General features: G+C 41.7%; 1 protein-coding gene across 10 annotated transcripts in view; it reads right to left on the bottom strand.

The window, feature by feature from the left end:
- The window catches only part of rg (A kinase anchor protein rugose), a 466,509-nt gene that overhangs the window by 381,750 nt on the left and 61,141 nt on the right, over positions 1-23,618 (bottom strand). For all 10 annotated transcript variants that reach the window (XM_072299875.1, XM_072299877.1, XM_072299878.1 and 7 more), the window contains one exon: positions 7,181-8,149. In XM_072299875.1, coding sequence (XP_072155976.1) covers positions 7,181-7,411 — 231 coding nt within the window. In that variant the 5' untranslated portion in view covers positions 7,412-8,149. The remainder of the gene's footprint in view (positions 1-7,180; positions 8,150-23,618) is intronic.

The raw sequence follows: 23,618 nt of genomic DNA on the forward strand, positions 1-23,618 counted from the left end.
TTGGAAATGTCCATATGATCCGAAAAATTCGGGGCGTGCCACAATTTTAAGGGATAGCTCCTAACATTTTTTTCCTGTAACTAATGGGTCAGGTAAACAATCAATATTCTGTAGATCCAACTTATTCTTTCGCTAATGGGTGATTTTGGGATTTTTTGCTGGCTTTTCCCGGTATTTCCTCACATTGTTGCACAAAACAAACGCCTAAATTAAAATTGACATTGCTAAGGAATATTTTTATCAGATTTAAATTTTTTTTAAAAAAAAAAACATCATTGATTGCTTTTAGAAAGGGAACCTCGCTGTTAAATTTCACATCCCTCCAAATGAAAACAAATTATCCAACTTTCTAGCATTTTATTTAAAAATTCCCTAAGTTTTTCAGGTTTCGCTGAACGTCGCCACCCTAACGAAAGTACGCAGTAATTAAATATTATTTCGTTGATTTCCGCAAGTTCGATCATTAATTTTTCACATTAGTTCTCATTTATTTTTCCCCCCAAGACATTACCAAGAAAATGAAAAAAAAACAGAGGTGGCGCCCCCTGCGCGGAGAAGTCCCTCACTACAACCCGAAGTGGAGATGGCTGGAGCTCAACAGGAGCTCCTTTTGAGGACTCCTTCATCGGATCAGCGGGAAAAGTCTGAGGCACTCACCCTTTCCGCAACCTTCCCCGAGGCGACGGCGGCCGGCGAATAACTCATTTCCCTGACTGAAAACATCCTTTTGTTGGCGGATAAAGGCTTCGGGACCGGATTACAGGGGGATCCTTTCGTAATAGCTCCCGCTTGAGACGGGGATTACGGCGCGCGCAGGGACGGGGGCGAGGGGACGCCCGTATTGAACACCGATTTGTATGATAAATTGCTTCATTAAATAGCTTTTAATTTGAATAAATATTTCATGCAAATCAATTCTCAGTCATCTTTTCCGGGGGCGGGGGCTCCCGATTCCCTCCGAGGGGGGATCTGAGGGGGCACTCAACGGGGGTGTTTTATTGAGGATAGTTTCGTGAATTCAATGCTTGGCTCAGTTGGCTCAGGGGTTGTTTCCACAGCTCTCAGACTTCTGAAGACGGTCTTCAGAATCCGACTTTCTGGAGCGATGGATTTGGGTGGTTCTTCAGACTCATGAACGAGAGTATTTTGTTATTTTTTTCTAGGTACTCCGCTCCAATTTCATCGATGGCCGTCAATGGGTGAATAACAAAGGCGATGCGTAAATCATCGATATTTCCCCATTTGAGGATACGGTTAAGAATCGATTATTTAAGTGTTCTTTGCGAACACATTGTTAATCGATCCTTGTCCATAGGTTCAAAGACAGATCAATCGATTCATCACAAAACACGTCACGCCACTGATGAATAACTAAAAATTGACGGAGTAAAGCACCAAACTATGTAGCTCGGTTTGCTAGGTTGCAAATGAAAGAGAATTAAGTTTACTTTTTACTTACGGGAAAGTGAAGTTTTGTAGCATAAGTTGCGTACGCTCGAAAAAAATGGGAAAAGCAAGGAAATCTTACCTGCAACAAACAAAATGAGAGTACATGATTATTATAACGTTAAAGGAAAACGGTCATAACTGGCCAACGCAAAAATATCTTGAGGTCCACATGTGGCATTACGAGACAATACATTCGATTCGCGAGGTGATTAGATACAAGAAACACATTTGCACACTGAGAAACATTTGAGTTACCAACGCAATACGATAACTAACGCAAATCCTACGTACTTACTTCCTTTTCGTTGAGTTCATTCTTTCAGGAATAGATTTGTGGAAAAATCATGTGTATTAAAGGTGGACACCTCCTGTTAACTTTTGAGTGGTAGCATTTAGAGGTTTGACATTTTGGGCACATTCTGCAATTAATAAGAGTAACCTTTCACTACTTTTTTGATCGCAGAAAACACTCAAAATTTTATATCAGTGAATGCAACGGTTCAAAAGTTAACTGTAAGGGTCTAAATTTTTGAACCACCCCGTATTAAGGTGATTCGATGGACGCCATATTTTGTGTCAGAACGGCATGCGATATATCGCATCAATTGGTTCCATATTTTCAGCTACTCGTCATTTTTCTCCTATTTTGAGATCGCAATTTTGTTGTCAGGAGTCTAAAGCACTCACTTACCAATTTTAACAAAGAAATTCAACGTAATAAAGGCGTGGTTTTTTCAGAGAGAAAATATCGCATTCGAGTGCAGTTTCGATATCAGTATCGAATGCGATGTTTTCTCTCTGAAAAAAACCACGCCTTTATTACGTTGAATTTCTTTGTTAAAATTGGTAAGTGAGTGCTTTAGACTCCTGACAACAAAATTGCGATCTCAAAATAGGAGAAAAATGACGAGTAGCTGAAAATATGGAACCAATTGATGCGATATATCGCTTGCCGTTCTGACACAAAATATGGCGTCCATCGAATCACCTTAAGAACTACCTACACATAGTTTGCGTGCCTTAAGGCTCGTCGACTGCAGTTAGATTTAAAAAAAATCAGTTCATCGTTCCTTTCAGCATGAATGCTTTTGACTTATTTATCAAGCCACGATCTGACAGGCAGCACAAAATCATGAATGAAAGTCGGGTAATGTCGCGCTTCTTTTGTGATTCTGATGAATTTTGAGCGCCGATTCTCAGGTTCATTCAAATGCAAAGGCGCAAGGGGCGAATTGATTGCGCGGCTCGGGGAAAAAATGACCGAGGAAAAAAATGGGGGAGAGGATTATCTCGTTTGTTCGCGCAACAAATGATGTTTGATGAATCAAACACATTCATTGGGGAATCAAATTTTAATGCGACTTCGATCATTAGCGCTGTTCGAGCTGATGTCTCCCGGACAGTGTTGCTAAATGGTACCACCTCTACGAAAGAGGAAAAAATAAAAAAATGAATTATGAATATTTAATAATAAAATTGAACGCAAAACTTCAAACTTGTTGAAGGCAACTGAAGTGGATTTTTGGTGGCGATCTGCCGGCATCTCGAGACGGGTCCGTATTTAAAGAATTTGCCAAGTGATGAAGGTTAAAAGTAATATTGTGCACGACATCATGTCTAGGTAGTTGGTGTGGTATGGACATTTGCAAAGAATGTTGGAGGAGAGGTTGCCCGAACAAGTTTTGGATTGGGTACATCTTGAAAAAGGCGAAGAGGACGTCCCGTGAAGGGATTACGGCAGGGTGATGGCGAAGAAATGCTGCGGTGTCAGTTGCCCGACAACCTCTGGGAAGATAGTCACATGTGGCGTTTGGATGTCGCAGAACGCCAGAGAGCGTTGTGGAAGCGACTTTTATGTAGTGTGTGGTAATAAAAGAAAAAGCAAAGGAAAATAAGAATAAGAAAATAAAAAACGTAAAATGTAGCAAAGATTTCGCGGGGACGTGATAAAATTAACTACTTCTTCACGGTACTACTAATGGTACACTAAAGTATACAATGATGCTAATGGTACACAATTATTGTTGAAAAACACACATACTTCTGCACCACATTAAAAATTCACGACTTACACAAAATTATCTCCGCGGCTCTTCCGTTAGGGTTATTACAAAAATCACTACTGTCCTGACTGTACTGCCAAAGATTTCGCGGGAACGTGATGAAATTGACTACTTCACGGTACTATCAATGGTTCACTAAAGTATACAATGATGCTAATGGTACACAATTATTGAAATAGACACATACTTCTGAACCACACTAAAAATTAACGATTTACACAAAATTATCTCCACGGCTCTTTCGTTAGGGCTATTACAAAAATCACTACTGTCCGTATGTTTTCATGAAAAATCCATGGGATGCCCGTACTTTCTTACCCATATTTCAAAATCAGTGCTTTCCCAGTTCATCTATAATTCCTCCGTTGAGTGGACTCCTCCAAAATCCCTGGTTTTCCAGAGGACATGAAGAGCTCTTGGTGAATCCAGTAGATTCTCAGTCAAGCGGACTGATCCTTAAAATTATTGGACAAAGCTATCAACAAAGAAGACCACTCGAAAGGGAGCGATCCTATTGGTTGAAAGGGGTAGTTGTTATAGACTAGAAAAAAAATACATTGGATCTACAGTCCAGACTCTTAAAAACATCGACAAGAAAAAATACTCTTGATTCAATCGGATTTTTTCTTAAATCAAGAACCAGGCCTCTTAATTTGAGCGGATTTCCTTTTGATTTAAGCTTAAATCTGATTGAATCAAGAATATTTGTTCTTGTCCATGTTTTCAAGAGTCTGGACTCTAGATCCAATGAGTTTTTTTTTCCAGTGAGACTAACGGAGAAACCTACTTTCGTGGGTTGCCCTTAGATAGTTTATTATTTACCTCTTTTGCCCAATCGAAACATCCGCTTCCCCTGATAGAATCCCTCCAATTTCTTTCTACCTCCTTTGTCTATCGCTTTGCCTATATCAATTTCAACGAGCATCCCACCGAACGTTATGACTTAAATTAAAACATGTTGATTACTAACACGAAACATTTTTGAAAAATCGAGACCGTCGTGAGCGGTGATTAAATTTTCACAGCGACGACAACGTGTTGTCGCTAAAATTCCACTCGCATTCACACTCGAGGGACGAGGTTCACGCTTTTGCAGGAGTGTATCCGGGCTTATTATTGTCATTCACACGATCCAACAACCATCCCGTTGCATGAGGGGGGATTAGGCCTCCCGAGCCCGCTCCAAACCGCTCAACTCCCACGAAAACCCCTCGCACTTGCGCGGTTTTTCGCGACGGAGACGTGTGAAGGGTTGCTGCCTCCTTCACGGCAGGGGCGCTCGCCGAGTACCCCCTCCCTCCCTCCCCCGAGACAGAATCCCTGCAGCTTTTTTACTCCGATGCTCTGTATTCAATTCATTAATTCTTGTTTCGTCCTTTTCCAGAGTCCGATTTTTCCTCTCGGCCATTTCTCGCGAGATTGCCGGATCAACTGAAAAACGGGGTATTTTCCCCGAGATGAAATTATAAAACCAAAAATTCTAATTTGTTCAATATTTCTCGTCGGGAACTCGTATTATCCGGAATTTCTTCCTCCGCAATTCTGATTAGTCAGAGTGTTTTCGTCTGGAGCTTTACTTAAATTCAGTCCCCTTCCTCCGGAATACTAACATTTTGACTACTCTTATTCGGGACTAAGAGAACCCGGAATAACTTCCACCAACAGTCTCACAAAATATCTCAGAATCACACCGTGCTCCGATTTTCCGGATTTTTTCTTTTTTTTTGGACCTGAAATTATCCGGAAATTTTCAATTTTGAACTCCCATTTTGCCGATTACTATCGTCATAACAAATTAAGCAGAGACGGGATTTTCAGATTCTTCTATTCCCTCATGAATAATAAGTAAATGTTCATCGTAAACGCACTTGATGAATGTCTAAGTTCCATATCTGGACACAGATTTTCAAACACTTGGGTCTAAATTTAATATAAATCCGTATACAGCAACAGTCCCATAAGAAGCCATAGAAACCGACTATCATCGTCCTGACCTAATTGTTGCTCCTGGTGTGTTACGAATTTCACTGTTGGCGTAGCATAGGGACCCCCTACCTAAAGTTTCTAGATCGTTGGTATACTTTGAATGCCAGGGGATTTTAAAGAGGTTTTTTCCTCCCAGTTCGAAAAATTTTCATTCGGCAGAAAAAGTCCTGGCCAAAACCGACAGCACGGCGACCGTCCCGCCAAAATGCCATCAAAAAAGAGATAAATGAGCCGACTAACTGAGAGCAGCACATTTATCTCAATTTCAATCCTCTCTTTCTGGACCCTTTCGCGAGTAATGAAGAGAAAGTAATAAAAGGGTACAAAACCGAGGAGCGGGGAGCGGGAGGGGGGAGAACTCAGATTCAAAACAGCGAATAATCAAATGTTAGCGGCATCCCTAAACAATGTGCGTCAAGCCAAACAGCGTGAAGCCAGCCAAATACGGGCTCCGCGGTGATAAAGTTGAACTTATTGAAACTCTGTAACCGGCGGCGCTTTTAAAAGACAGTAAAAAAGCGAGGGGATAGGCCCTACCCTTCTGCCGGCAAAAATGGAGCATTCCCGAGCTTGAGTGGAGCCGACACAGTATACATGTTGAAGACGAGGGTAAAATATGATTCGTTTCCATAATTAACTGAAGCGTGGAGAGCGATGAGGATTTTTTAATTCAGGCTGGGAGTATATTGAAATTGAAAATATCTCGTGGAAAACTTTCCGAGGAGGCGTTGTTGTTGTCTACAATCTGCTCCAGAGTTCAACTTGGGCCACACGGAGAAAAAAACCTCGTGCGTGGGACCCGAAGTTTAGGTCATATGGATCTCTGAAGTTTTCAGATTGAGCATCTGAACACTTTAGGTCTAGCTGACGAGTTTCGGATCACACATCTGAAACTTCAGTTCTTACATCTGAAGTACTTCGGTTCTCACATCCGAAAAACTTCGGTTCTCACATCTGAAGTACCTCAGATGTAAGAACTGAAGTTTCAGATATGTGATCCGAACCTCGACAGCTAGACCTAAAGTGTTCAGATGCTCAATCTGAAAACTTCAGAGATCCATATGACCTAAACTGCGGGTCCCACGCACGAGGTTTTTTTCTTCGTGCATGATGAAAATATCAGGTGAGTTCAATGTCACTCCCATGTATGGTCAAATTATCAATGCGGAGAGACGGCTGAATATGTAGGATTGTAGGCAAGGTTCCACTCTGCTAAGACTTCACCAGCGCTTCGTTGGAAAAATAGCCTCTTCGTGCCTTCTGAGAATTAGAGAATTTGACTGAACATAGGCGTGCACTTTCTTACCTGCTACTTTGGTGTAATAATCCGGCATTATGGCCTTCCATTTAGGAGCTTTTTTGGGCCTAAGGGTTAATTTTAGATGATAATTTTTTCAATATTTTACACATATGTGATTAGGAATCAAAAATCCTTGACCTTAGCAAGAACTCCACTCTTGAAACGTCAAAATTCAAATACACTTGAAGTCTTTCCAACGTACAAATAACCATGCATTCGCCTAACCACCGGGTACAATTACGTGCGTGACACATATATCATCAAAAAGATTCGTGAAATAATTAAACAAAAAACATCAAACAACAATTAATCATCTTCAGGAAAAGACATATATTTCCGATTCGAAAATACAAATCGCTGTGAAAGGCTCGTGCGGACTTACCGAGAAAGCTTTGAGGAAGACCAAGCACTGGATGATGGCCTCCATGGCATCGCCGGTGAGGCAGAACGTGCCGGTTAGGTGTCTACCCTTGCGCGCAACTATGGAAGCCAGGCTGTGAGCCAGGTTCCCGGCCTTGTTGCCGTTGTTGTTGTTGTTGTTATTGTTCTCCACCAGAGGGCGGTTCCGGTTGTGAGCCGCCGACATGTCCATCAGCCGCTCCAGGGAGTCCATCTTGACGCCCGTCCTCGGTTCCCGAACCGGGGTCTTCGGTCGAACAGAACTTTTTTTTTAAATTGGTAGTAACTACATACTGAACTCGGTATCACCAGTCACTCTGACTTTGAATTCCTCGATTAAAACCGCGAGATTAAAGTTGCACTAGGATAAATTCAACGCATCGTTCAGGAAAGATTGCATTTCTGAAGGATCAGCACAATATGCGACAAAGTGGTTTCGGACAACTTAGAATTCAAAAACATACCTTCGTCGCGAATAAAAGTTCATAAATTTGATTGGTTTCAATCATCGCGAAGGTGTTTCAAAGTTAAACTGACCGGATTCCTAATGACACTGATTTTAAAATCATAGATCGTTCGATGTAGTTTCCGATGGACGACGCACATAAGGCGTGGCCTGGTTTTAAAGGATTTCACTGAGTTAAAATTAAGTTCTAAACATGTCTAGACCCATATGGTTAATCCATTTTTTCTCACTGCTCGTTAGTTTGTAGCAAGGTATCTGAAGAACTTGTGTGTTGCGATTACTGTTGAGTTGTGGAGAAAAGGGACGGAGGCTGTAAATATCCCGTCAGAAGAAGGATGTATTTTTTGAGGATACAGCTATTTTCACGAAGCACAACATTTTTAAGTTCTGGCCATTGTATCAGATTTTAAAAAGAATTAGTCATTTCGTTACTGCAATGGCATAAGTTCTTTGAAAATATTCAATTCACACAGCACATTGTAGAATCTGAAAAAATAATATCAAATCTGAGTCGGAGAGATAAAACTTTTACCTTTCTTGTTTAAAAGCACACTGGATGGAAAAAAGACGATAGGAGCTCTTTCTGACATCTGGAAGATTTGGAATGGAGTCTTGGTTTTTTAAAATTTAGGATACGGTGGAGAAAGTCTTCGGAAAACTTGAGAATGTTATCAGCGTGAGTCGACTGACACACCAATTTTTACCCACTGCCGTTCATTGCCTTATTTTCGAAGTTGAAAGTCCACCGGATTTTAATTCCGAAAAATTAAAATTTATTTCGTGTTGCGGATAAAGGCTTCCCTTTCGGCTGTTTCCATCCGTAGCGCTAGAGTTAAGAAAGATTAAAATTGTATCTCACAGAATCACTATCATGGATGGAGAGGCATTTGAATGATCTTGTTCGTGACTTTTTTCTTTAAGTTTGTTCAATAATTTAAGTTACACTGCAGGTTACGTTAAGAAGTTTATTTTGTTAATGTTTTGTTTGTGTTTGTTGTTGTTTTGTTTTGTTTGTTTTGTTGTTTTGTTTATTTCGTTATTAAGCATAAGAGTAGTACATCCGTTCTACAATACAGACAAAAATATCCATATGTTCTTGCAGAAGAAAAATGACAGGGGGGGGGGGGGGGCAGAGAAAAAAAAGACGAAAAAAAATTCTTCAACGTTATAAGAAACTCTGCTGAACGAAGGTGTCAAACAAACACACGAGAAATGTAAAAGTGAAAATGTTTTACTAAACATCGTCCGTGAAACTATTAAAAGGAATTTGACCGGTATGTTTTTATTCAAGCATTTACCAAAACTGTTTCAGGCTAATATTTTCTAACAAAAATGATATATTTACTAAAAAAATAATTAGCGGACATCATTTTTCAAATATTTTCCGAAAAATTACAGAACTCAACAAACCTCCATTCAAGAAGTTATGAGAGCGTAGAACAACAAAGGGAAAACAACGCTCGCATACACGCGCCCTTAATGAACTGCATCCTCTTTCTCAGACATTCGCGGCGCTCACAAGAAACGCTGATTAAATCCAACTTATTGTCAGCAAAATGGACGAGTCGGGCGAACAAACATCCGAACATGCACCCCTACAAAAACCGCCTATCTCCACCCAGCCCCCGCGCGCAGATACGCTCTTTCCGACACACACGCTCATTTCAAAATCGAGCGTGCCATCTGCGAATATGAAAACGTGGAGCTCGTTCCAGATTTAGCAATCAGCATCTTGCGCCCGGATCTCGGCTTCTTCCATTACGCGGGCGTATTGAAATTGCCGATACGAGCACAGTAAGGCGCACTCAAAACGTCGCTCCTCTCACGCAAGGACGTATCTCGATTCTAGCTCGAGCCCTGTTCACCATATGACACCATTCTTTCTGGGGCTCATGTGGAAATAAACATACGTCCTTACGTCAGAGCAGCGACGAAAAGACGGGGATACGGGATCCGGGGTACTTGGCGGGGGGAACGAGCTTGAGAGGGATTGAACTCATTTAGTAAAACTGTGCGAGGAGCCCGACGTTTTCGAATCTGAGTTACGATGAAAATCGAATTTGATCCTCCGCCTGGGCGGGCGAACGGGGGTCGGGGGATTTCTGTGCTTTGAATGATGAAAAGGAAAATGAAAGATGTAGGTGAATGCTCGCGTGGTCGGTGGCACTGGGAGATTATGTGGAATTGCGTCCGAAATGTATGGACTCCTCGATCATCACTGGAATACACGCGTGCTCATTTCGTTCGGGATCTAAAAGTCAACGCGCTTGGATTCCCCGAGTCATGGCTACTGATTGAAGAGTCGAGCAATGGATTGTATTCGATAGTAGTTCGATGTATCGTTTGGTTAAAAAAAAGAGAACATAACCCTACACAAAATATTAGGATTTAAGTTGGAAAAGCTGAAAATGAGAAAATTCCTGACCATTTTCCTGTTCATTACCATTTGAATTACATTTTGCAATAGGGAACCACCATCTCTGGCTCTCCCATAAAAACACATATCTGCATAGGGAAACCAATGGCATGTATGGCCTTGTCTCCACGGGACGTTTTCATTGGATTTGTCCCAAGTTCGAATCGCAGGAATGAAACTTCTGGGATTTTTCCCAGTTACCGTCTCCACGGGACGGGGCTCATACAGTCCTGCGACTAGTTTTCGCGGGAAGATAAATAGGTTAAAGTCGAGTATTTAACCGGGATTAAAATAATAATTGCACTCAATTGACAATTAGACACATTCTTTTAACTAAACAAACATTAACAATGTAGTAATGAATAAAATATCGCACGATTCGTTTTCACTTCTTCTTCTTCTCTCAGTGGGTCCTAGGGGTACAAGTACCATAATTGGTACTGGGAAAAATATTGATTAACTCAATATTTTTCCCAACTTCGTAAGTGGGATTTTTCCCTGGGACAAATCTCGTGAAACGGCTCGTGGAGACAAGGCCTAGGTTGTTTCTAAAATGGACCAGAAATAGTGGTTCCTTTTTGCAAAATGTAATCCATTTGGTGCTCGAAAGAATAGAAATTCAATCATAAAAGACCCGTTACCTCAGATTTCTAAATTGACTTTTCAGGTTACATTTACAAGTTGAACCAATCGATATCGATACAATCTCACCTGTTTGATGTATCGAATATAATCTATTGGTTTCGCAAACCTAAATCTAATGTGAAATATTCTCGTAGCTGAGGACTCAATTCGAGACATTTATCGTTTAACATTGAGCGAGTTATTGTGCTCTATCAGTTCCTCACACTAGAAAAAAGTATCTTGGATGTAGAGTTCAGACTCTTGAAAAATTTGATAAGAAAAAATGCTCTTGATTCAATCAGGTTTTGGCTTGAATCAAGAAGAAATCCGCTTAGATTTAGGTTCTTAGCTCTCGATTCAAGCAAACATCCGATTGGATCAGGAGTACTTTTTCTCGTCAAAGGTTTCAAGAGTATGGAGTTCTGACTCTAAAATCAAAAGACTTTTTTCTGGTGCATCAATCATTTTTGGTGGAAAAATATCGTTGATATCCGAAATTTGGATACTTGGTGAAGGGTCTTTACAATGTATGTTTTCTAGCTTTATCTTTCTTCGGTTGAGTTAGGTTACGGTGAATTTGAAAAATACGGTTATAGAAATTTTGCACTTGCGCCTAATAAGGTCCCTCTTCCTGTGATCAACCACAGATATTAATCTAAAAACCCTTTTAAAAACCTTAAAACAATCTAGGCTTGACCAGGTTGTAAACTTTGTATTGGAACGAAAAAGTAAAGGAATGGTATGCATCATTCCTCCAAAAAGCTTCAATAATTTTCATCTCATCAACTCTCGTGCGTGCGATCTTCCGGAAGGGACTGAAATAAAAAACGGAACCAAGAAACATTTAGGGGAATAAACGAGTTAAGGGTTTTTTCCAGCATATTTGACGGAACATTATCGCAAGTGAAAAATTGAAAATGCGGAGAAAAAATACTTCCAGTAAAAAAAAAACATGCGCTAATGTTATCATCAACATTAAACCTTATGATGGAATAAAACTCCGAACCTTGTTTCTCACTTCGGCGCACTTTACTGTGACTATTCCTGTCTGTTAAACTCAGTTTATTTCACGTTAAATATCGAAAACTTCAGGAATTATAAATCTTCCGTGAGCAATTCGGCAACACGGGGGCTGAGATGCAGGTTTTCCGAGTTTCAGTATCGGAATAAGTAAAGTATGGGGGAATTGGGACGCCGTGACGTAACACACTACGGAGAACGGAGCTGCGCCACGGGGAAAAAGAGGGTAAAGGCTGGGGTAGGGGGGAGACTTGAGTCTGGCTTCGTTACGTCGAGTGTTTTTAACGCTTAAATATTTGATTTAAAAATCAGGAGAGAATTACGCGGGAAGAGAAAGCGACCCGGCAGAGTGACGGACGCACGGAAGGGTTAATGCGTCAGGGGAGGGGGGGAGGAGGGGAACCGTAGCCGGGGGGCGTTTGTCGAGGGAGCAGGGCTAACAAGAGCGAAAAAGCAAGGGTATCCCCGGAGAAACGGAGAGCATCATTGTGGTCGAGTCAACTGTCGAGAGACTGAAACGCTGCCTTGTTGTTTTTATTCCAACTTGCGCTATATTTTCTCAACCCGGTTCGATTAGTTGATACGATTGCTAGCACAACAACCCCATCCCTAATCATGGCTCACTTTTTTAGATTTCCCCCACTAAAGTGTATCGGACTTGTGAGAGGTAATCCCATTAAAGCGCCGTCAATCACTGGGAGATTCTGGCGAAAACGCGACATGCAACTATTCGAGCACGGGTGTACGCTTTTCGTATCTTCACTAATTGAAGGCGTTTTGAGAGCGCAAGAATGAAACTTGTCTGACAAAACGCTAATCCTCTTGTGACAAACGTTCCTCGCCAACCCTCACCGATCGACATTCATTACATAAATATGAAGTATTCATACTTTGATCCTGATATAATGAACAGGAATAATGTAAGACATGAACACAGAACACAAGACGTTTAAACAGAAATTAATTTAAGACTTTCTTTTTGTCTTAGTCACCAGATAGTACTTAAATTAACGAGCATTCTCGCAAACTGCTAAAAATCCGTCTCATATATGACTGAAATCAATCTAAGGCATTGATTTGGCCTTTGTACCTACAAAAGTACAATTCGAATGCTTTAAACGATTGAAGTCAAACGCGAGAAAAATACATTCCTCCGGACGCGGTAAATTTTAAAATTTACAATTCTGACTGCGCAAATTAGTGCGCCGGTGCATTCCGGCTTGTCTTTGAGACATTTTTGATGTACTAACCGTGTTTTCTTTTTTTGGAAATTTTACCTTTGGCAAGTTCACTTCGTTTTCTCAGCATCTCTCGTTTGCAACAGACTCCTTCTTGCCAGGATGCTGTTCCAGATGGTTCACTAGGTCTTCCCCAACCATCGGTTTAAACCTGGTCGTTTCGTTAGTTTGCTAGCCCCACGCGATAAAAAGCTCCATCGCCATTCTGCCGTGCTTAGGAAAAACACCGTATTGACATTCGCACATTGCCAAATTTTCCCTGATATAACACGAATTTTCAGGAAAACTTGCGAATTTTCACGCTGCGTTTTTTCTCTCTCTTTTTTTAGAAGGAGTTTCTTGGCAATCTAGTCCAAAGCACGTGTACAATTCACAAAAATTTCTCGAAAATATATATATTTAATCGGACAAATTATGGCAACGATCGAATGTTCATACGACGTTTTCCCCACAACTCGGGCCACTCGAATAGCAACTACGGTGGATAGTGTCATACCGTGTTGGTTTTCCGCCCCCGCCCCCCTCAAATCGTCGCTCTGACGACGTAAAAGCGTAACTGCCTCTTGAGTCGAGCCCTCCTTTCTAAACGACTTGGTGTGTTTCAGGGCTCAGATGAAAATGAAGATACGCTCTTGTGTCAGGGGGGCGACGAAATGAAAAGCAGGATCAAACACCGGTGTCGCGGCACCGGCTGAGAGCGGGGTTGAAAGGATTCCGAACGGAGGGGGCGGGGGGTAGTGGGATCAGGTGAAATCAATTGTAAGCCCGCGTTTCGCAATCAACCCCCACTCCGCATTAACGGCCGACTCTTTCGGGGCCGGGGCCCGGCTTGGCTCCTTTGTGCTCGGCTGGTCCCACCGCACAGTGACAAGAGACGATAAGAGAGGTCGGACATGAAATATTTGGCGGAAATTGCAAATTTTGATGTTAATTTCATCGAAATTCCAACTTTAAGGAGTGGTTTAGAGCGGAAATTTTATGAAAAAGAGCCACTTTCAATCTCCTCTGCTTCGTACTGTAGAGGACATGAGCTTTCGAATTTTTCGAATTTTGTCCGAATTTTCCCGTGGACTCGTTTCAGTGTGCGCCGGCGTGGCTATGCGGGTTGCCTACGCTGCGCCTTTCGCTATCGCCGCGACCTGCGATCCGCCACCGCAGGCAAATATTTACGCAGCCCTCCGGGTGAGAACATAGAGTCTATGAGATCCCGAGGGCGACTAGACGAAGCTAAGACTAGTAAGGACAGATACCCGTAAGGGACTTTATTGGCTCTCACGGATAATGTTCTGAAGTTCTATCGCATGCACTGTTAAGCAAGGAGAAAAAAATTGTTGAACTGATTTTGACCTAGTTAGTTAGGTTAGTTAGTGCTACGCACCAACCAAATCGGTGCTTTAAACCCACTATGATTTGAAGTATGGTGTAAAGCACTAGCTAGTTGATACGGCACCAACTGAGGTTAATCTTGGCAAACACCACCCACACAGTGACAAAGGTAGCATCGGTTGTCCAAAATTGAGTTTTCTACGGCTTGAGCTGGATGCAGGCAAAAAATAGCTAATTTTTCACAGCAATTGCTATAGGATAGGACTAACATTTGCAAAATAGCACACATCAAAATCAACTGTCAATAACTAACTTTGAAATATGGCAAATATATATAAAATATCCATTTTCCCTGAGAACGGGATAGTTCCAATTTAAGACACCCACCATTCCACTAACATCCCTTTACAACTGAACCGCGGTCGTGCTGTAACGATCGTAAATATTTTAATTTGCCATGAGTTAATTTGTTGCCGCAAGTTTCTTCGCGAAGGTAGGTGCCTCCCTTTTACTCACAATCATTTATGATCAATATTGTGAAAAAATGAAAAAGCTCAACTACTGTAGCACTAGGAAAAAATGACAAATCCTTTCTGAATTCTTTCCCTTAATTTGGCCCGGTTGCTCAGCCCCGCAGACGCCCTGAATAAAACATTCAAACTGCCGTCCAGAGAAAGAAGGCCGTAAGAGCCCTCGAAAGTTTCTAATTTTCCTTTGACGAAACGCTAATTTTCAGGGAAACATTTGAACATTTTTCTTTAAATTTTTCAGGGAATTTCATTCAAAATTTTCATTATAAAATACTCATAAGTTTCTTCATCAGTAAATATTTTATAAAGAGAAGTTTGACAACATTCAAATTCACATACGGCGTATTTCCTCAGCAAGGCAGCACACTGAAAAAACATTCTCGGCGTTTTTACCAAGGTCCATTGGTACCTTTACCATCTCACTTTTTATTTACCAATTATTGGTAATTTTACCAAGACAGACTTGTAAGCTTACCTAAAAACCGGTATTTTTACTGTTTTTTCAGGTAAGAATACCACTTATATTGGTAATCGATTCCCGGTAACTTTGCCATTTTACGTTGGTAATTCTACCACAGTTGATAAGAAATTTTGGCGTTTTTACCAAGGTCTAGTAAAATCACCGAGAAAGTTCAATAATTTTACTGAGATTTCTCGGTAAAATTACCAATTCCATAAATGGTAATTTTACCAAGAAAAAACTGGGATCAATTAGAACCCTGAATTCTTGGTAATTTTACCCTTTTTTAAGTAAATACACCGAGATTTTTTTTTCAGTGCAGAGCTCGCGAGAGTAGCGTCCCAGCAATGAAAATTCCCTTCGGAACATTTCTCGGGCAGATCGCTGCGTCGGTAATAAGCTCGCCCCATCTCTTCGCGGTTCCATTTTTGTCTTATTTTCGCCTTCCATCCCCCCATCCTCACTGTGGAAACTGTCCGGCAGTCGGTAGGGACATCCGGAGCGGAGTTAATTTCACCCCAGCGTCTAATCAATTCAGGAGACTTGTGACAGGCGAGCGTTCGTGGACTCCCCTGTGACTCAGGCAAAGGGGGTGAAGGGGGACGAAGGGAGATCTAGGGGGATGGCGAGGGGGGCTTGCGGTCCGCCCCTGTGAGTCGACGGCGCACTACGGTCCGAACCTCGGATTGAGCTTCGCACGATTCGGCTCACGTCTCCAGCGGATTTAGATTATTCGCTATCGATAAAAGTTCGATCGCTGGTGCACTTCAGGGCCAACGGTTTTTTCTTCACCGCTCCTCGCAGTGTTTATACTGTCCGAATACTTGATACTCTACCTGGGATCTTTTTCTCCGAAGAAAATGTGTTCCGCGGTCGGCATGACTCGACGAAATGGAGATGTTGCGTGTGTGAGGAATTTGCGATGTGATCACTGATTCTTATGTAAAAGTTCGCGAGAAACACGATGATGCCACTGGTTTTCTCTGAAATCAACTCCCAAGCTCAAAAAAAGCTCTCAAATTGAGGCCAAAATGAGGGGATATCCCACGCTCACCTGAGAGTCAACCTCTACATCAAGATAAACTCTCCATGCAAAAGATAGGGAGCAAATGCATTGACAGGGCTGCCACTTTATTTGGGGACTCCAAAACTGAAATAACGGCAACCCTGTCAATGTATTTGCTCCCTATCTTTTGCATGGAGAGTTTGTCTTGGTGTAGAGGTGGACTCTCAGGGTAGAGTGGGATATCTCCTCCATTTTGGCCTCAACTTGAGAGCTTTTTTTGAGCTTGGGAGTTGATTTCAGAGAAAACCAGTGGCACCATCGTGTTTCTCGCAAACTTTTACATGAGAATCAACAGTAAAATCGCAAATTCCTCACACATGCAACATCTTCATTCATCCAAGGACACATTCAAATTATTTCTTCTCACCTCGAAATTTCGTGGGCCTGAATCCGACCGCAATTTCGCACACACCACTTTCCCACGGAGGCGGAATAATCCAGCGCCGCGGTCGGCCCACTCTTTTCGTTCCAGACTCTTCTTGTACTTTCCCTCCGTGATCAGAATGGGATTTCCTAGAATTTTCCAGGCGTCTCCTCCAACGATACGAGTAGATGAGAGAAGAAACTTTATCAGAACCCGCCAACAGGGTCAGGTCGCTCGAGATTCGCCCGAATTGGCGAACAAATGCAGGCGCGGAGGGGGGCGGGGCGAGTTTTGTAATACGATGACAGAGCCGAACCTATTTGCATGGGAAAATTGACTTCATAATGCATCCAACCCTTTGAAATTACTCTTCGCGCGGGTCGGACGACGGACATACGTTATCGGTTTCAGCGAAAAGGATGGCCACGGAAATAGAATTTGGCAATCATGGCAATTTCAAGTTTTTCCCGCCCGCTTACGTAAGGGGAAATTCTTTGAATTTACAGAAGATGCGATATGAAAAATAATACTTTTAGATATTCCGATACGACCCGGAGAAAAGGTGCATTTACGTCAAGGCAATTCAAGGACTTTTTAAGGCGTCATGAACCATGTCAGTAACTTGGGGACCGCCCCTAAATTACGTAACGCTATAAATTTGCGGTTTTCCATGCTTGCCCCCACCCCCCTGTGGGGCTTCGCAACGCTATGCTAGAACCCCCCTCCCCAAAAAATTACGTGACATTTGCCCGCACTAAATAATCTAAATATCACCTTACATTAACTGATCGGGTTGGCGTTTCTATTTAGTGAGGAAAAGCGAAAGTATCGTCGATAATGTTTTCGAGATTCTTTAAAATTTCTAAAGACGACCAACGAAAAATTCTACAGAAAGTCGAAAAAAAATTATTTAAACTCGTTACGTAACGGGTAACGCCTCGCTGTGTACCCACCTACCGGACCTACCCCCTGTTACGCTGCGTAACGCTGTCAAAGACCCCACCCCCTTAGAGCGTTACGTAATTTAGGGACGACCCCTCCCAAGAAGATACCTATGTTTTACTTACATTAATAAAAATAGTTGTGTTCTTGTGCTACTTTTGGTTACAATAAGAAGTGAAACACAAACCAACATTAATTATGTGTTGATTTTGGTACAGTTTGCGGTGAATTCAGCGCAGAAAACAATGGAAAGACTGAGGAAATGCATTCCTCCGATTCCGACGTTGGTATTCACTCGTTTTTTACGAAATTTCTTCAAGAAAACTAGCTGACATTTCCTCTTGAAATTGTCAACCGAAGGCTAGGGTTATTTTGTGTTTTACTTCCCGTATTAACCAAACTTTTGTGTTAATATTTCTCTCTGTGTACCTCGTTGGTGTGGTAAAACTTTGCATTGAACATTTGGAGACGGAATTAAACAAGGAGAAAAAGATTGAGTAGAAAAGGAGGAAAAAATGAGCAAGATTCCTAACCACCTCTGCGAATCTCATCCTCATCGGGCGAACTGCGCTGAGACGGCGAGCATTCGCTTAATCTCTTTTCGCTTTCAAACGACGAATTAATTGCACCCGCTTCCGGTGCTCCAAGCTCAACTGGACTGCATTTCGCAATTTGGAACTATAAATTCTGGCCAGGTTTAAAAACAACGTATGTGCCATTAGTTTCCCTACGCACATAAGTGTTTATTCAGATGAGCCAGAATTTATAGTTCCAAATTGCAAAATGCAGTCCAACTGTCTGTCCCCCGATCTCTTCGTCGCACAGTGGGAAAAGTACTCATGGCGGAGAAGTATCCAAACGCCATGCATTGGGACGCATGGAAATGTCACCGAAACGTAATGTTTGTGTAACGTAATTGATGGTGAAACAATAACCACGAATCTTGACTGCGGTGTTTCAAAACTCCGATCTTATAACTTTTTTATAAGAAAATTATTAAAAGAAATTTTCAGAGTAACTGCTTGAGAAGGCAAATAGAAATTACCCAAAATATTGTCAGAAAACGATAATCGGTAATCCTTCAAACGAGCTAAAACGAATCGAATTTCTTAAAACGCATTTTAAAGAAAGTTCTGTATGCTCGGTATGAAGAAAGGATGAGAAGTGAAGTGCGGATTTGGAAAATATGCGTGGAAAAAAATCTCATCAAAATAGGTGATTTTAGCGCTGATCCCGAAAATAATTTACCGGATTTTTTTTCCCGAAATAGATTGAAAGTTTTCAATTTTAGTGGAAAATACTGTTTTTTAAGTAATAATATTCCCGTTCCATCAAAGGACTTTCATAGAAAGTGATATTCATGTATTTCTATAAGCTCACTTTACGATGAATAGTTTTCACACGTTGGACGGTTGAAGAAATACGAGGAGCATTATTGAACGGTAAATACAATGAAAGTTTGTACTTTGATGGATTTTTACTCTCTAAATACCGAGAATTTGAGAGGTATTTGTGAAAACATAACAAACCTCGTAAACTCTGAGTATTTTCCTATCTCCATCTGCCTAGGCATTTGATAGAATGCCTAATTTGACTGATTGCCTGCGACGTGCATTGTCTCGTGGCTCATTGTTATTCAATAGGTATACGCACCGCACTTACACAGCAGCGTTGAAGATTTAAGAAAATTGTGTTTTTCTGAAAGTGGAGGCGAGTTCCATGAGCAAACTAAACGGTGGCATTTGGCGACAAGAAGTACTCGGAAGCTCACTGAGCGCCTGGCACTTGTCTGTCCAGGCTCCCGAAAGCTCGGACATCTACCGTGCACAGTAAAAACACCGTAGAAGCATTCGAATGTTGCCAAATTTCTTCTTTGAAAATCTTTATTTTTGAAGAAAGTTATGAATATTTTTCCTTGAAATTTTCGGATTTTTTAGATCTAACTACGAGCAAAATCCTGTAAAAAATCGGAAGAGAAACATTCACAAACTTTCCTGAAAATACGTGATTAGTTGAAGGTAATTTGGCAACGTCTGATGGCTCATACGGTGTTCTTACTTAGCATGGCAGAGCTCGGGCATCACCCGGACACTTCGGACAGCGACCGACTCCTCCCGTCGCTCCGCCCGTATTCTTTCTCGCCGAGTAACAACCTCACTTTGTTCCAAATTAATGACCCCCTCCTCGCCCCTCCCTCTCAGTCTCAACACCCAATTAGCCCGACAGAAATCCGAATCAAAGGCGGCTAAATGAACACGACTCAATGCGCGATAAACGCTCAGCTTCGGATTCCGAAGTTTCAAAAGGAACTAAGTGCATAGGGCTTGCATACAACAAAGCTCATTTTAGAAAAAAAGGTCCGATTATCGATGTCGGTGGCAGGCTTTTGACGAGGGATTAAAATTCGCCATTTGCGCTGGTCAGAGAATCGTGTTTTGATTTTATGAGTGCTTTTGAATTTCAGGACTAATCTCTGCTTCGTTTTTTAGGTTCCTGAGTCAAACTTGCGCCAACATTTGCAAATTGCCTTCCGTCATGCATTTGCAAAAAATTAAGGACCATTTTCGCCTGCCAGACGACGTCCTTTCTAAAAGGTCCGCCAAGAGAGCGGTATCGATAAGGTCCATGTCTTGGGTCCACCCTGAATTTCCTCAACTTAGCGATTTTTTGCTCAATGAAGATCTATATTTTACGGAGTATATAATTATTTCGTCGTTTTACCTCATTTTCCGGGTCTGATCCTGGTCTAAAATTGGGTCTGCAGGTCGAGTTTAGCAAAAAATGCGAGTTTAGCAGGTTTGCGATCGAATGCCAAAAAATCCGCACTTTTCGTCAGGATCGACCTTCAAACCCATGTTTAGGCCATAGTATTAGACCGAAGAGAGACCGAAAATAACCCAATCATGAGAAATTCCATAAAACAAGCTTGAATGAGCAAAAATCTTAGCATTGAGGAAATTCAGCTGGAGAGGGCCTTAAAACGGCCTAGTAATCGCCTCTCTTTACTTCTCTATTACTGATGCTTACTACATGTATTATATTATTCTATCTCTACTTCTCTAATACTAATGATTACTAAATGGCCCGTTATCGACCAACATTTTCATTACGTATTGTCTATAGGAATTATTTTTGCTATTATGGTTGGATTTATCTATTGATTTCATTTGATCTTAGGATTAACTCTGAATAATTATAATTTCATTTCTCAATTTTATTTTATATATTATATACATGGGAGTAAATTTAACGTTTTCCTCACGACATTTTCTTAGTCTTAGGGCTCTCCTAAGACCAAGCTACCCCTCTTTTCATGAACGGCTCCTAATCCATATGACTCAGGTTTGTACTGCCGTGCTAAGGAAGAACGCCGTATGAACATTCGAGAGTTGCCAAATTTCCTTCGATAAAATGTTCATTTCCGAGGAAACTTATGAATATTTTCCCTTGAAATTTTAAGGACTTTTCGGTGAAATTGCGAGAAAAATTATCTGAAAAATTGGAAGAAAAATATTCACAAGTTGACCAAGAAATTCATGTTTCATCAAGGGAAATTTTGCAACGCCTGAAGGCTCATACGGCATTCTTCCTTAGCACGGCAGTGTAGGGCTCAAACAGCGCGAAACGGACTCGGAGATTTCAGAGTGTGGCATTTTTCCGGGCGCGCGTCGCGTCGGGAGCGCGAATCCGAATTTTCCGCGCACTTGCGAAGGCGCGCAATTAATTGAGTCGCTCCTCCTCCCTCCCTGGCCCGTCTTGCTAATTGTGTCTCTCTGTTTCCGGCGATCGGAAGCTATCCGTAATTACGTCAGTCGTCCCGCTAATTCCTGGAATTCCGGGCTCCGTAATCCGTAAATCCAGGAATGCACTCCCGTCCCGGAGGAGAATCTCTAATATCTACTCGGAGGGCCCGTGGATGAATGCGCTCGGCTCCCGGGTGCACAAGCCCCCCCCCCCCCCTTCCCCCCACCATCTCCTCCCCCCCGTCGTGCCCATTTGTTCGTCGATTTACGCTGAATAATGCGGTCGTCAATGAACTTAACGCTCCGTCGTGTTTACTGGTGTTCCGCGTTCTTTTTATTTCGCGTCGTCCTGAAATTAGAAGCGTCCATTGATTCGCGCTGTTTTTTGCCATGCTTGTAGCTTACGACTTACGAGGCGTTGCTACTGCGCTAAATCCAGTGGCGTGGCGTGCTTTGCGAGATATCGATTGATCTGTAATTCAAACCTATGGAAAAGGATCGATAAAGAAAGTGTTCGCAGCGAACACCTTTATGATCGATTCTTTATTACCATAGCTTCAAATGGAGAAATATCGATAATCGATCATTCACGCCACGCCACTGACTAAATCCAGCGTACACTGTTAGACTTATCGATCACGACGATACAACGGCTCCCACCGATAGGAAGGAGTTGATTTAGCAAGGGAAAATGAGAAAAAAGAGAGCATGATAATTCGGGAAAAATCAGATTTTTTTTTTCTTTTTTTTTTCTTTTTTTCCGAGGGAATATTCGCTTGCGGGCTGATTACTAAACTTGATAGATGAAACAATAGAAGAAGAGGACGAGTGGAAAAAACAGCGATTTTATTCGTTAAAATTGGTGGTTGTGACGGATTAAATGGAATGTGATGGACTAACCATGCGGTCTCTGTTATAGGTTGCCATACCTCCGTTGTTCATTGTAACCACCTAGTATCCACCAGCAAAATCGTTCTATTTTCTCATTGTCGTCTTTGTCCATAGCTTTCTCTATCAGTTTACTTCAATTCAAATAATATGCCCGCTGGAGTAATGCCGAGATTCGGTCGCCTAAATGCAGCATGACCACTGTAAAGGAAGTGGATACACTGGACAGCATTTTTGAGCAAATCTACAACGAACGTGTCTGTATCCACTAACGTCACGGATCTTCTTCCAAAAAATCGAAACTTCAATCACCTCTTGTTTTTGAAGGAGAATGTTTCAACTCAAACATAACAGCAGCGTCTGGATAGTAAGACTTGGAACACTGAGACAGCGCCTCTCAAAACGCCTTCATTTTGCATCGATACAACTTGCCTCCATGAGAGCGCGAATAGTTGTATCTTGGATGGTCTCTTGAGATATGGGACTCTTTCAGCGGGCCGACTATCAAACTTGATCTTTCCCTTTTCGAATGACATTTACTGACTATTTGGTGCCTTTGTCTGTCAATTTATTAGTAAAATCTGGAGTGCATTTCACTCCGTACCCTATGTTGCTCCCAAATACCCACAGAGATAAGAAAGCGAAGGGGAATCCATCCTTTTCTCGGAGTCAACTTCGCTTTCATGAAATGAATTTCACTTCTTACTGACATTTTAAAACATTTTCATTAAACCTATCCATGCTAGGCTGCACTAAATGACCGGTAGTAGACTTGTGTTCGACCGAATTTTAATGGTAGTAATTCGAATCTGGCGTTGATTTCTCAACGAGCGTTTGCTGTAATTGGTTGGATATTGTAAACTTTAAAGAGTGAACAAAATCAAACCATACTGCGCGCAATTCATAAATCTAAAAATATTTTACGGATCAGAAAAGGCAGGAGAAAAAAACTGCATAGAACGTAAAAAAATGACTCCGTGGGGTATATTCAGAAAGATTAATGGCCATGCAAAACTGAACTTCCACGCCGTACTACGGAAGAAAGCAGTAACGCCATTTCAGAGTGAGACTCGAGGCGCATGAGAGCGAGTGCTAACTACGGGACTTACTGTTCTCTTCCGTAAAACGGCAGTTCTGCCGTGGTTGGTGACCGGAAAACAAACAGAGAACTGAACGAACTAATCGGAGCAATTGATTCGATATTCTAATAACGCTAACTTTTGTTCATTTTGTTTCGAAAAATTTCAATAGGGAGCCCGGATCGGATCGGGGCCCCACAAAGAAACGGAAACTTTCCGAAACAAAGTTTCGAACGCAAGATTGACGGTAAAAATTAAA

Source organism: Bemisia tabaci, chromosome 4, assembly GCF_918797505.1.
Source record: "Bemisia tabaci chromosome 4, PGI_BMITA_v3".
In the NCBI taxonomy this organism is placed as follows: Eukaryota; Metazoa; Arthropoda; class Insecta; order Hemiptera; family Aleyrodidae; genus Bemisia; species Bemisia tabaci.